General features: G+C 38.1%; 1 protein-coding gene across 1 annotated transcript in view; it reads left to right on the top strand.

The window, feature by feature from the left end:
* The window catches only part of LOC107539298 (uncharacterized), a 480399-nt gene that overhangs the window by 382257 nt on the left and 82421 nt on the right, over positions 1 to 15721 (top strand). The window contains exons 9-15 of the mRNA XM_087818335.1: positions 473 to 610; positions 4380 to 4502; positions 6236 to 6358; positions 6718 to 6912; positions 9160 to 9291; positions 12778 to 12906; positions 14181 to 14309. Of these exons, the coding sequence (XP_087674461.1) occupies positions 473 to 610; positions 4380 to 4502; positions 6236 to 6358; positions 6718 to 6912; positions 9160 to 9291; positions 12778 to 12906; positions 14181 to 14309 (969 nt within the window). The remainder of the gene's footprint in view (positions 1 to 472; positions 611 to 4379; positions 4503 to 6235; positions 6359 to 6717; positions 6913 to 9159; positions 9292 to 12777; positions 12907 to 14180; positions 14310 to 15721) is intronic.

The raw sequence follows: 15721 nt of genomic DNA, 5'->3' as shown, positions 1-15721 counted from the left end.
GTTTTCTGTTCATACTTTTGTCCAAGGCTATTTTTAACAGTATTTTCATGTACTCCTAGCCTCTAAAAAGGACAGATAATAACATACCATTAGCTTGAGAACAGAAATGTCAGCTGGCAAACAACCTCTACGCTTTCTGATTACTGATTCAATACACATATTTTTTTTATATCCTGAAAATACTGAGAATTCCCAGAGGTAAGTGTCCTTTAAGATAAGTATTTAATAACCACTAGTAGACGATTTACCTTTCTGCATCACTTTGTTAATTTAACATTATTTATAAGTTTATTAGTATTTTGGTATTGTATAGACGTTTGCAATCCTTAAGAGCCTCAGGCTTTTATGTGTGTAGAGTATTGATAAAATTCCAATAAAATTTGTAGTCTTCTCAACAAGTGTACCTATTGTTGACATACATTCAGGTTTCTCTGTTGTTATGCTAATAACCCTCTTCTGCTTGTTTGGAAAGGGATTGAATTGGAAATTGTCAATAGCTGCGAAAAGAACAATGGTGGTTGTTCTCATCACTGTGAACATGCACTTGGTGGGCCCCGTTGTTCCTGTAACCATGGACACCAGCTGGATTCAGATGAGAAAACATGCATAGGTAATGTATGGTAAATGCCACCTTCCTTCAGAGTTGTCCTAGATTCATTTAGCCCTTTCCTCTCTAATACTGCTTGCTGTAATGTGAGCCCCATCTCTCAAACTGCATGGGGAAATAAATTGAACAGTGTCTCTGGCCATTGGATAAATGTAAAAGAAATATTACTTGGAAAAAGACATCATTATTTTGGGTATTTACTTTGAAGTTAAAGAGCTTTAAAACACTTTAACAACATAAATGGACTTAGTTTTATTTCAGGAAAATATTCCAAGGCCTATCTAACCACTTAATGTAATTTGTAATTCAACAAATGCTACCACATACCCTACTTCTCTCAACTGCAAGCAGAAGCTAAATCCTGGACATTCGTTTTCAGCTTGGTGATGATTTCGATGCATGTTCCATTTTGGTGTGGCAGACACCGACCTGAATTCCAACAGAAGACTTTAAAAGAGATCATTCTTTGGAAATCATAGCTCAAACCCATTTTTAATAAATAGCTTTTCTAACATATTGGAACTCATATCATTAGGGACAACCAGAAAAATAAATTCCACTCCACCCTTGCTTCATAATGAAATGTCGAATCTAGAGCTTCTGAGAAAAGGGAATATCTACTAAAAACAGGGACAGAGCATCAAACTATATCATTATGTGCTCTGGGTCTGAGAGCATCTGCTAGCCCCTATAAAGCAATTTGACATTATTCGGGAATTAAGTACCATGTTTGCTTGTTTTCTTTTGTGTTACTTTATATCACCTTTCTTAAAAATTATAAGTACTAAAAATCTTTGACCATTTTAAGCTACTCAGTATGGTTAGAGACAAACTGGAGTATCATAAAAGAGGTGAATTTCAAAGGTCTAAGGATTTGGGATTTTTTTTTTAATGTGACAGTGTGAACTCCAAGGGATTTTGAAGTATTCTGATTTCATAAATTATTTAACCAAAATAATGTCTTTACTTGTATTTCTTGACCCAACATTGCCTCCTGCACTTTCCTGAGTCTATAGTGGTTAACTTAATGAAACTCATTGCTTTCCTTGCTTCTTATGTAATGAAAAATATGCTTATATTTTTCTACCATGCTAATGTCTGTATCTCTGTAAAAAATAAAGGGGTTCCTTCTTTTCTTCTTCTCTCATTTCCTTGCTTTTTAATTCTCTTTTCACCAAACCTACAGTTTGGTATCTTTCCTTATTCTTTGAAAAGTACAATTCAGTAAAATTCTTATTTATAACTAGAAAAAAAAAGCATCTGCCAGGGTGAAAATGTAGAAAATTGAGTATTTATGAGATTTCAGCAGTCAACATAACATTATATTGTTTATGGCTTAAGTTTATTTCATTTCCCAACAATAAATAACACTCACTCCTAAAGACCAAATATTCAGTGTAGTAAGGGAATGATTTGTTTGGAGTGTACGTATACATGTTTTCTGCCTATTTACCTGAGAACAGATTAAAGGCCATGGATGATGTGTAAAAACATTCATGTCTGAAGGAAATTAAAGAATTTTCTTTTTAGGTTATTTTAGGATCACCTTTTTTAATATTTGAGGACATACAAATAAAATGTGAAAATAAGTCATCTAGTCTGTAAATTGTCAGTCTGTCTTGACCAAGTGCAAAAGTTTATTAGGGCTAAAACCTAGAGATGTGTTAACACAACTTGAAAGACAGCTATACAAAATTCAAGTGCCTGACCAGCAGTAAGCTCACTACATTTAACAATCCTTAGATATTACAAAAAAAAAAATTATTTCTAACCTTTTGAGTTTATTCAACAATTATGTATGGGGGACACATACAGAAGATCAGTTATTTTCAAGGTTTAATGTTCATATTTTTCTGAAGTCAGAGCTGAAATGTTTAATTATTTTTCCTGGCTACAAATGAAGCTCTATTTTTTATTAGAGCTAATTTTTTATGAACATGTGAATTTCTCTGCAATGTTGCAATATATGGTATATTGGCCAATGTAGGAAAAATATGATTATTGGAGAGGAGGAAAATAAAAAGGGAAAAAATAATCATGTAAAGTTCTTACCAAATAAGCTCTGAAAAGAAGTCAAGAAATTTAGGAAACACATGATGTAAGGGTGGAAGGGACATTGCATTTTAAGAAAAGCTTGTGATGTAAGAAGGATGGGACTTCAGATGAATTTCACACTGAAGGTGGTTTACATTAGACAAACTAGAAATCACCCCAGAGGAACTATAATCCGAAGAATCCAAAATGGATCGTAAAACCATAGACTGAGGAACTCATTTTCCAGTTGTGATACAGTTGTGCTCCTAGTAGCTGAGAACAAGGAATCCTGAGACATATGTGTTTGAGGCTCTACTGGTATTTGAGAAGACTTTAAAATACTTTTTTTTAAATAAAACAACATAAAGGATAATTTTTTAGATGAAATAAAACTGAATTTCAAAAGAAATTTTGCCCTCTATATTCATGCTATTTAATCCAAAGGAGAAAGGATGGTTTAATATAGAAGAAAATATATCATGTAGAATTTTGTGAGTAGCACTGCTTATGATATTTTGCAGGAGACAGAATGCTTTGTGTCCAAATGACCTTCATTTAGATGTTGTATGGTGACCCTCTCACCTTAGATAATTGACTGCATTTTCTTTCCTTCCTCTCTCTTGTCTGCATTTCCTTACATTGGTACCCTTTCTAAGGTTAATTGAGATATTGACCTTTTATATCTGTGTCTGCTCATGTAGTTATGGAGCAAGGGGACTTTGTAAACTCAGCACTGACAAACCACCCAACTTACCAGCTCAATGAACACCAGGGGTTGAACTGAACAGAGGGCCTATAGCCAAAAACCCTGACCACGCAATTCCCAGGTGTCTAGCCTAAGGCAAGTAGTGGGTGAAGAGTATTTGCTGCTTAACTTAGCCAATCATGTTAGAAGTGACCACCTCAAAACTCGAGCCAAATAGATTATTCTTTGGCTAAAGGGTTTCAATTTGACGTCTTCTGGTGCATTTTTACTTTCCCCAGGGCAGTTATGTCTGTGGAAGAAACATTCGGGATTGTAGAATTCTGGAATAATAGTGCTGAAGGAGACTTAAAGAGCATCACTTAGAAAGCTGTGTATCTGATAGGACATACCAGAGTAATGTTGTCGCTGATGGTAATAGAAAACCATGCCCCATGCATCCCAGTCAAAGCATCATCACAGAGTTCAAGCAAATGCTCTGAAATATTCTGTAATTTAAGACATAACATTTAAAAAGATAGATTGTCCTCTCTGAATTGCAGCTGCCACTTCTCTTCCCAGTTTTGTGAATTCCTTTTGCTTACAAAGCCTTTGTCATATGAAGGTCTAGAATGAGTGTAAGACTGCCTCCTCTTTGCAGCTCTCAAATGTTCACTAAGTGGAATTTCTGGCACTTTCCAAGCTGTGGTTTTTTGTTGTTGTTGTTTTTCAGGTTCTCTGTTTATTTAGTCAAATTGCTATTTAAACTGCAAAAACAGCAGAGATTTCTTTTCCTGTGCTCATAAATGCATTTGGAGATTATTTACATACTTCTAAATAAATGGCCAGAATAGGAAAAGCCTGCAGGAAACATAAACCCCAATGTGAGCCTCATTCTTTTTGTGCTATAGTTGCTTTGGTATCTGTACTATGAAGCATGAGAAATAGGAAATGATTAGTAAAACAATTTTAATTTAGAAGGTAGCTTAACAGCACTTCTATAGGCCGGGCAAATTCCTGTCTCTTAAACCACAGAAATGTCCTTTCCCCCTTCAGACCTTGATGAATGTGAGAGTGGAGAAGCCTGCTGTGCCCAGCTCTGCATCAACTATTCAGGAGGCTATGAATGCAGCTGCCGGGAAGGCTTTCGGATCAGCTCTGAAGGGTGTGGATGCGATGGTAAGCTCCTGCGATCTAACATGAAATCAGTTATGTGATGGGGCAATCCGTGAAGGAGGAACCTGTGAGGAAGGGGGTTAGGGTGCGAAAGGGGAGGCCTTGATCCTAAAGAGACTTGGATTTCTATGGGGTTCTACCATTTACTATTGTACGAATATGGGCAGCAATTACTGCCCTGGACCTCAGATCCTCACCAGTAATATGAAGATAATAGGATTAGTGAGTAAATTAAGGAAAGTAATAAATGTAAAGTGCCTAGTACAGTGATTGACAAGGAGAAATCACTCAACTAAAGGTAGCTATTATTATTATAATACTCATTGGCCCATAATCCCTTTGCCTAATTTAATCTATGTAGGCACGTGAGAGGTTCTGGCAGGTCACAGCACACTACCATAGGAATCACTCATGACAAGCTGGACTGGAATTAGAAAGTTGGTGACTGAAAGTCATTTTCATTAGAGAACAGTAGCAATAAGATTGCCAGATCATTGCCAGAGTCCACATCTGTATCAGAATCTTTTGTATATCTGATATTAATGTAGCCAATGCAAGTTTTCAGATGTCATTTTATAATTTTCTAACTTGTCAAAATTGATTCACTTACCTTTGAGATGATTTCTAGATTATGTATTTGTTTTCATAGGAGAATTTGAATTTAGTGAGTCGAGTTAATTCCTTTTATTACACCATTCCATTAAGAACCGCTCATTATGAGTCATTGCTATCATTTATTTTTTAGTTTATTTTTAAAACATGGAATCTTTACATTTTTCATTTTATGATCGCTATTACCATTATTTTGAACCACATTTTCCTTTAAATCAAAGAAAACACAAGATGATGGTTATCTTTTTAATAATAGTCAAAGTATATAAGACTATTATGCCTCAGAAAAAAGAGTGTTTATTTGCTTAAAGAAACAAATTCCTGAATTATATGGAGGATGGTATGTATGTTTCTTCATATAGATGCCAAGCTCCTCAGCCTTGCAGTGTATGTAGATAACAGCAAAGAACACACAATTATGATATCTATATATTCTAAACACAGTAGAGTTTATTACCATTTACCATATTCCATCCAATTAACTGCGTCCAAAAAATTTGAATTTCATCAACCATCTGCTCTTATGCAGAGTGAGCCAAAAGATTATTGTATGGTGTGAATATACGTACTTGGGTGCATACATCCAAATGAAAAAGGTGTCACAATCTGAGGCAAAGCTTAGAAACCCAGCTTCATCAGTCAGCTTTACCACTGTGAACACATTGACCAAAGTCTAGGCTCAGATGTGGACAGTCGCGTGAGATCAAGGCGTAGGGTTCTTCCATCTCTAAAATTCCCCACACACCTTGTACACAATTATGCAGTGAAAAAATGCTTCGTCACGGGTACTGGATAATTCAAGAATGAATGAACATTTTGCAAAACGGTGCACAGCCTGAGACCATTGAATTTAAGTTTTAAATTCTTCATCAAAACCTCATGAACAAGGTCTCATGAAAGGCCTTGTCTACGTAGATGAGCCGCAGTAAACTTAGAAATGAGTGAAAGAAAAAAGAAAAATTGGAAGGATATACTTGAGAAACGCCCAGGGCAATGTTTTCTATATGGCATTACATTGCCCATGGTTGATAAAGGTGACGGAGGAACACAAATATGCCCATGAGTTCATAAAGTCTATTTTCTCTCTCAGTGGCTAAAAGCAGACTTTGTTTAAATGTTCCTAGATGTGGACGAGTGTCTGGATATCAGCACAGTCTGTGACCAAGTATGTATTAACTCTGTGGGAACGCACCACTGTACCTGCAGGGAAGGCTACAGAATTGGAAGTGATGGGAAAACTTGCATCTGTAAGTCACTGTGAAGAATTCTACTGTGTCTTTTCTAAACGACTTCCACCCTCATTTTCTTCTTCGGGAGCCACGGAGACCGCATATTCCTTAACTCAACCTGTCCTCCCCTTTCTCTCTTCACAGACCCAGATCTTTCCCTTTTGTTCTCTCTGCTGCAGTTTCAGCTTTGTGCCGGCTGCTTCTCACCTTCCTTTACAGGGGACTTTTTGAAATGGCCTCAAAGAGTTCTGCCTTTCAGTGGCCCCCTGCCTTGGCCGTCTAGTTCAAACCCTCTCCTTTCTCTCATCCACCCTTGCTCGGTGTTTCCTTCTTTTAACCAGCATGTTGAATGCAGGCGTTTTCCTGTGTGGTCTTAGCTTTAGATGATGATGGGCTAGAGGAAGGAGAAGAGGAATTAGAAGTTGTGAGGCTCGCAGGCCTTCTGTTCAAGAGCCCGCCTCAACTGCTTCATTATGTGGCTGCCTCTCTGCCTCCCGCCTACCAAGATGAAGGCAATGAGTCCAGAGTGGGCAAAGATTTTCCAGGAGAACTAGCTGCATCGCCCGAAGTTGGTGAGTAAAAGAGTTTATCTCATTGTAGTTACCCCTTTTCTTTATTGTTACAGAATTCACATCAATTCTTTTATAGTCTATTTTATTATCATATTTAGTGCTGTAAAATGTTTTAACCTGATGTTAGTAAGAAAAGTGGGGCCAAAGTCACTTCTTCAGGGTGTCCTAGAAAATCCATCATCTTTTATCTTTCTTCCCTTTGCACAATAAAAGGTTGCTATGTCGGTATGTGTAGAGGTGGGGGTGCAGGGTGTTGGGGGCTGTTCAAGCTCAGTACAGTGAAATGGAGCTGAAAACCATGTTTTTTAAAGTACCTTTAAATTAACATAATAGGGAGAAGGATTGGGACCTTTTAATTCTGACTATTAAAACTCCATTAGAAGTCACTTTTATATAGTTAAAATTTTACTTTAAATAGCCTTAAAGTTTAGATACTTCCCAGATTTTAAAATGCCAAGAACCAATTCTTTAATATGTCCAAGTGGACCAAGAAGATATCTTAAAATAGTGAGCAGTGTTTTTTGTTTTTTTTAAATATGTCTTTATTGATTTCAGAGAGAGGAAGGGAGAGGGAGAGGGAAAGGGAGAGGAAGAGATAGAAACATCAATGGTGAGAGGGTCATTGATTGGCTGCCTCCTGCACGCCCCCGACTGGAGATCAAGCCCTCAACCCCGGCATGTGCCCTGACCAGGAATCGAACCCCGATCACCTGGATCCTAGGTCGATGCTCAGCTGCTGAGCCGTGTCCAGCCAGACGAGCACGTTTTCTTACACACATATATCCGTGTAACAGAACTGAAGCATCAAATCACTTCTGATCAAAATAAATTAGCATACCCTCTTTTAAAAGTAACAGTTTGCAGCCAATCTGGTGCTTCCTTTTCTTTCCTTTGTCAAGCAGAGCTGCTCTTTTTGTTCCCCCTCTATTTGTTGTAGTTTAACAGTGTCAGAGCTTGATGATTGCTTTTGGGGTGCATTCAGTAAAACGGCAGAAACATTTTTATGCTCTGGCGAATCATAATAATCATCTCAATAAATATTTCTGCATAAAAGTAGAAATGCTTTAATATTTCTTAATTAAACTCCTGATACTTTGGCGACTCAAAGTCTGAATGGAAAGAGTTCAGGCCTACCAAGATAGTCAGAACTGGAGAGAAGAGAAACCCCGACAGGTGAAATGGACAATCTCTGCCACTTTTCTCCTTGAGCCATTTGCTAATGTACAGATCGTGCAGGCAGAGAAGCCAGGGATCGAAAAGACAGCTGCTAGGAGCGCGAGAAGCTGAGCGGTTCCCTGCAGTGTCGTGGCGATGGGGAGGTAGAAGCTGCAGCCCAGGATCTGCCAAAGGAGAGAGGGCTTGCGCAACCTAACAGGCTTTCACCTGGGACTTGGGAAATCCACCCCCCTAGAAACAGGCAGAAGGCGAAATGAAACAATCCTTAAAACAACTGAAATCAGATCTCTCCCTCCTTTTTCAGGTTAAGGATTTCCCTCACGAATAGAATAGAAAAACGCATCATGTGCACTAGAATACTATACAGCCATAAAAATTAGTGCATGTACAATATGGGAAATCTCACGAACGTATTGAGTGAAAGGAGAGTGATACCAAGAGCACATACTTTACAATTCTATTTACTTAAAGTTCATAAAGAGGGAAAATAATTTACGGTGATAGAAATCAGGATAGTGCTTAATTTGCGAGGGTAATGACTAAGAATCAACAAGTCTCCTTTGAGTTTTGGGGGTGCTGGCAATATGGTATATCTTGATTTGGATGGCATTTAATGGTTTTTTTTTACATTGTGGAAAAAATATAAAGTGTGCACTTGAGATTTGTGCACTTCTTTGCATGTATATTAATTCTCAATAAGAAGGTTTCCATGGAAAAAACTTTGCATTAAAAAATGCCTAAAAGAAAAGCCCAAAATGCTAGGAATACTAATTGTTTTTTGTGTTCTGGGATCAATGCAATTTCTCTTCATATTTTTTTCCCTTTCTTAAATATTCTTTCAGGTTATGTTTCAATAGTATCATTGGAAAGTGTAAAATAAACTCTGCTTTAAAAGACATCTCTTTGCTATTGTCTTTTTTCTTGGACACTAGGAAATATGCTCAAGGATTGAAGGACCATTTGTGTGTGTGTGTGTGTGTGTGTGTGTGTGTGTGTGTGTAATTAAGAGTTTCATCTCCATTTTCAGTGACCTAGACAATTTGAACTAACTAAAACTGTATCATATTCTAGTCTGTTTAGATCACACCTTTGGACAAGATTGCAGTTTGAGCTGTGAGGACTGCATGAATGGAGGCCAATGCCAGGAGGGAAAGAGTGGGTGCACCTGCCCAGCTGGCTGGGGTGGCATTCTTTGTAATGAAAGTAAGTGATACCCTGAAGAATTGGTAAGAGGGTGGTATCTTTTCCTTTACCGCTGCTAAACTACTGGTGATGCGTTCTATATGTGTGTTCTCCTTAAAACGTTTTAGCAAGGTAAGCCAATTGGTATGGGTGAGAAACCAATATATTTGTTGTGCATAGAGAATGCCCACAAAGCACTGAGGTTTTAAACTGAACCTGAGATTAAAAGGGGAGATTTTTTTGTGTGTTCCCTGGGAAACTTGATGTACTGTTTCTTGTTTATCCATGGAACGTAAAAGTTAATAAAGGATCCTAATATTCTAGGCCTATAAAAACTCCTCCATTTAAATAAGTCATTAGGCCCAAGCAAGCTATTCCCAGTGAAGAAAAATAAAAAAAGGATTTGTGCTATAAAGTGCAATTAATGGGGTTGCCTGACTGCTACTTCTTTCCACTTGTGTTTATTTTATTCTTTTTTCCTTTCAAAATGTGTTAGTCCAGCCAATGACACCTTTAAGTTTTTATATGTCTCTCATAAAAAATATAAAAGATTAAAAAATGATACCTCTAATAAATGTTTTCTTTATATTTTAAATGGAGGTATGCTTGCAGGTACTAAAACTGCCAAGTAATAAAAAACAAAATATATTAACTATCTTGGTTTCCTCTTTCTCTTTTTAAATTTACCTTATAAAATTTTTAAGTCAAGGGTTTTCTTAGTCTTTGTGAAGACGATATGAGCAGATTTTTCTTTTGAATCCCTGGCATATAGGGAAAAAAACACACAAATATGGTTTCTATTAGGAGGTAGATGCAAACCTTCAGTCACCACATAGCAAAGTGATTTAACCAAGATTACTAGTTAGGGTCTCGAGGACTTCCTTAAGCATCTCTCTCCTTGTGGGTCTCTTCTGCTCAAAAAACTTTAATAAAAGTGTCCCATTTCCTGATACATAAAGTATATACTTCTGATCTACTCACTGGCGGCCATCTAAATCAGGCCCTTCTAAGTCCTTTTTGATTTTTGTCTGAACACAACTCTTTGCCCAGCTTATCCTTTCCAGCAAACTAAATCACTCACTACTTACTGCTTTGCACTTTTCATTTTTGTGTCTTTTGCTAAACTGTCATCTTTGTCTATTTCCACTTATTGTAGGAAATAGACAAAGTCTAAACACAACTACTTATATTTCAGTAGATTTAAAGTCTCTCTTTCTCTCTCTCTCCGTCGGATTAGAGTCAGCTATTCTCCTGTTCCATTTCTCTGACTACACTGAGAGCTCATTTGCAAGGTCCTATTAATGTTTCTCCAAACTGGAGGCACCCAGTGCATGAATGAACAAATGAAGAAAACTTGGTATGGAAACACTCAGTTACGTTGACTGGGATCAAAAAATATTATTGCACGACTAAAAGGAAGTAGGTATTTACCTTGTATTGTGAGTTTTGTTGGAAAACATGTATCTTCCAAACCCTTCATTTCTAACACGGCAGCATGAGAAATGAAACTAAAAATCTATCAGAGTATAGCATGTCTGTTACAAAATTAATTTAGAAATATTGAAAATGGATTTGTTGATAAAATGAAGGTAAGATGCCCCCTTCTTTGACTTTAGAAAACTTTGAGGATCTTGTAAGTTTCCACATGGTCCTGAACCCGAGAATCTGTCCCTGAAAGCAGATTAGATCTTTTTTGCACTTGCTCTCTTTCTTTAAAATTTTTTACAAAAATGAAAACAGAACAATCCAAATGAAAAAATAAATGTTCACGCATTCTTTAACAAAAAGAGGAAGTGAGAACATTTTTTTTAAATTCCTATAAACTGCAGTAAATGGAAGTGACCAATCATTCATCACCTATATTTTTAAGAGTACAAGCTATTCAGATGCAGCAAGACAAATTTCAAAAAAGACCATTCTGCAGCCCGGCCGGGCGTGGCTCAGGGGTTGAGCCTCGACCTAGGATCCAGGCGATCAGGGTTCGATTCCCGGTCAGGGCACATGCCCGGGTTGCGGGCTGCAGCCGATCAGTGACTCTCTCATCATTGATGTTTCTACCTCTCTCTCTCCCTCTCCTTTCCTCTCTCTGAAATCAATAAAGATATATTAAAAAAAAAAAAGACCATTCTGCAGAGAACTGAAAAGTCAGTTTTCCCATTGAGTAGATCTTCTAGCTTAATATATTTATTGGTCTATGATGAAAATATTTGCTTTGATGTCTTAGGAATTTTCCAAGTAATTATAATGAAACAATTTTAAAATGATCACATATTAATTTTAATAGCATGTTTCAGAACTCCATTTCTTTTGAAGAGATTTCATATTGACTATTTCTTTTGTTATTATGAGACTCTGTCTAATAGGGGAGATTAGAGCATTGTTATAGGACAAATGAGTGCGTTATACACAGAGGGGAGGTTTCATGACTCTCTTTCAAATCATCCAGCTATGGTTGGGGCATATTTGTTTTAAAGTTTCTCCAGGGTAATTGCTCTGTTTGATGCTAATGAAGTACTTAGCAAATCGGTGCACTGTTGATACCACGTTCTACTTTGTGGGGGCAGATAATAGTGTTGGTTTGTCCATGTGGATTTGATGACTTGCTATAATCCAGATACTGTGCAAGCTATTTAAACTTCCTCAGCTTTATTTTTCAGGTGGATTAAAAAAAATGTATCCCCTCTACTGTCACTATAAGAATTCAAAGACTTACTACATGTAAATTAACAATGTGTACCTAAACCAGTTTTTGTTGACAGTTTTTCTCTCTCTTATTCCTTTTGTTTTCCTCTTTCCTTTCTCTTTCCTTTTCATAGTAGTCTAGGGCTTGAAAGCCAAGAAAAAGCATGACTAAGAAGCCAAGTTAACATATTAGCATCTGGAATGGTGTGGGTGGGTGAGTAGAGGGGGTGATACAAATGTCGTTTTATAATATTTAGCCAGTTATGATAAAATGTCAATTAAAACGGTTATTAACATTTTCTAAACAGCTGTATTTACCCAAGTTAAAATTAAAATAAAGCTACAGCCATTTTCCTCAATTTATTATTTTTATTGGACTACTAAACACTTCCCCCCAAACCAACAACACAGTTGTTTGCTTGACTTCATCTTGCTCTGACAATGCAGATTCCCTTGGGACCCTCAAGACAGTCTTAGTTGCATTCATTCCTGGTTAAATACATGCCATTTCCTCCTGTATTTTCTTCCCATTTTCCAAGCTTTGAAAATGTGAGGGTCGGAATTTAAGGAACAAGGTAAAATTTTGTACATAACCCATCCTAGCAGTACCTCAGCCATCATTTTAAGTAGCTGTATCAGTAATGCCCAGGAATGATTATGCCATTTAAAGTGGGAGCATGCCAGAGACACTTCCCAGGTCTGCAAATGACAGAGATTTTAATTACTCGATATCCATTCTAATAGGAAGACAAGGTTGTTTTTCCTGTTTGTATCGCAGTGAGTATGCCACATGCTGATTGTTCAACCTCTCCATTTTCTTCCCAGCTTGCTCGCCGGAGTCCGGTGGGAAAGCATGTGGCAGTGTCTGTGACTGTCAGAATGGGGCCACCTGTGATCCTCTGACTGGGCAATGCCAGTGTCCTGCAGGGCTGCATGGGAAGACCTGTGAACATGGTAGGGACGCCTGGTGCTGCTCACATGAGAGGACTCTTTAAGGGCTTGAGCTTCCTAATGGAACATACACTAAGTTAAGGTTGCATCTGTATTTTTCAAGGTAGTCTTTTTCTGAAGAAGTAAAAGGCTGTTTCTGTAGATATACAAGAATACAATTGCTTTGACTGGTGACATGTAGAACAGAATAGTGATACAGTACTTATATCTCCACCTATGATCAAAGCAGGGAGAATCCTGGTACAAAAAAGCCATTTTCCTCCACTGAGCCAAAAGTTGAGTTTGTGTGTACAGGTTTGGGTTTAGGAGCAGGAGAGAATTTATTTGCTCTGCATAATAAAATGAAGAAAACTGGAGCTCCTCGGACAAACCCAGGAGGAAAGGAGATGAAAGGCAGAGAAGAAAAGGAGCGGAAGAAGAGAGGAAAGGAGAGAAGAGATGGTCGATGAAAACTCACAAAATGCCAGTGAGGGATTTTTCATGGAAACCTGTGAAAAGGCTACATTTTTATATGGGTTGATAAAGCCAAAAAAGAAACTGCTTGTCGAGGTCCAAGAACTGAAGGCAGAGAGTCAATGAAGATATAAATCTTTAGGGATTGCCAGAAATCAGGAGTTTATTAGATTCCCAGAGATCAGGGAACTGGGGAGATGGAAACCAAGTTTATTTCGCTCTCAGAGAGGTACAGGAAGGCTCCTGCTGGCATTCCAGTTACTTACCCCCTGAATAATATTTATTCATTTATTTAAATGTATAAAGTGTTTGCAAGGCACTGGGCCAGGCAGGCATTATGATAGGGTAATGTGTGCTTTGTGGTCAGAACATGTTGAAAACACAGTGTGAGCCACAGCAACTTCTAGAGAAGGGGCACTGAAGCAGAAGCCTGCAAATTGGGGCATGAGACAGGGAAAGTGTGAGGCAAGAGCACTGCCACGCTCTGAGGAGGGTAAGAGTGAGGTGCATTAGAGGAACCAAAAGAAGGTCGGTGGTGGAGAAAAAGTCCACCGGGGAGATGATAGTGCCACGTGAGGTCAGCCATTATAAAGGCTCATAGATTCGTTAAGCTTGGAGTTTTAACCTGACAGCAATGTCCAGTCATTGTAGAATTTTAGGCAGAGAATATATCATATTTGTGGTTTTTAAAACTTCTCCCTAGCCTAAGTTCAATCACATTGGAAACATCTCACCTTTTCCAAGCTCCTTATTTCATGTAACAACAGCTCTAGCAAGTTTTGCATGGGGGTTAATATTTGCTTTGTTTGTCCTTCTGCCTCTAGGATGCCCAAAAGGACTTTTTGGGAAGAACTGCAAAAGGAAATGTAACTGTGCCAACAATGGCCATTGCCACAGGGTGTACGGTGCCTGTGTGTGTGAGCCAGGGCGCTATGGGAGGTTTTGTCATCTGAGTAAGTCACAGACACTACATTTGCTCTCTGTGTGAAGCATGGAGGCTCAGAAAAGTGCCAAAGGAAGAGACTAAGAAATATATTTTATATATATTTGATAATTTATGTTCTAGTCTTTTTTTAGCCTTCTTATTTTAGAGAATCTAGATTTGGGTGAATGAATTCTTTACATTTTTTCTCATTAGTGTTTACCTTAATTATTGAGAAAAATTTGTTATTAGTTCATTTAGAAGGAGGCTTTACACTTTATGGGTGTTGAATATCAAAAGGAATAGAAAAAGTCTCCATTATTTCTGTTCTAGTGCATAGCAATATCAGTCCCTAAAATTTCTATAACAGGCTGCTTATTTTGCATTTTGACCATCAATCATATTTTGCAAAAGATGTGAGAAAACAATCACCAATAAGTACTTCAGCCTGTTAAGTAACTAACTTACAGGATTTCTACTAAAAGGGCATCTCTGGTTGCCCACTTGTGAGCTTGAAACAATCTCCACCACACTCCTCTACCTGTTCTCTATGCTCTCCTCTGAAAATCCCTCCTGAGTGGACATCAGTAATACCATGACCCTTTTTTAAAAAAAATGTATATTGATTTTAGAGAGAGGAAGGGAGAGGGAGAGAGAGATAGAAACATCAGTGATGAGGGAGTCATTGATCAGCTGCCTCCTGCACACCCCCAACGGGAATTGAGCCGGCAACCCGGGCATGTGCCCTGACCGGGAATCGAACCTCGATCTCCTGGATCCTAGGTCGACGCTCAACCATTGAGCCACGCCCAGCTGGGCGACCCATTTCTTAATAACAGAGATCTTTTACAGTTTTATTTTGTATTTCTGGTTGAATGTCCATGGGTTTTGTCTATTTTATGAAAGGTGTACCCCTAGAAAACAATCTAAGTTGTGACTACTCCAAAGAGAGAGCCAGTGAAGGCATCATGGAAAACTGAATCTGGGTCATGAGGAAAGATCTCGCTTGGGTTAGCAATGTAGAAGAGATGGGGAGAAGGCCTGGGGAAATGTGAAGAATGCAGGTGCAGCCCTGGCCTGTGTGGCTCATTTGGTTGGAGTATCATCCTATACACCGAAAGGTCACAGCTTCAGTTCCGGGTCAGGGCACATATCTAGGTTGCAGGTTCGATCCCGGTTGTGGCAAGTACAAGAGACAACCAGTCAATGTCTCTTTTTCTCATACTCTCTTTCTCTCTGTCTCTCTCTCTCCCCCTTCCACTCTCTAAAAATGTCAATAAATATATACTCAGGTGAGGATTAAAAGAAAGAAAGAAAAATACAGGTGCAGAGGGTGTGTTCCAGAATATCATATGCCTCTAAGAACATGCCAAGAGAAGAAAGCTTACCTAGAAACAATTACAGCATAATTTCTATTATTGTTACTCTAGGACAGTGATTTTC

Source organism: Miniopterus natalensis, chromosome 6 (genome assembly GCF_054644295.1).
Source record: "Miniopterus natalensis isolate mMinNat1 chromosome 6, mMinNat1.hap1, whole genome shotgun sequence".
NCBI lineage: Eukaryota > Metazoa > Chordata > Mammalia > Chiroptera > Miniopteridae > Miniopterus > Miniopterus natalensis.
This window is presented reverse-complemented; position numbering and strand designations above follow the sequence as displayed.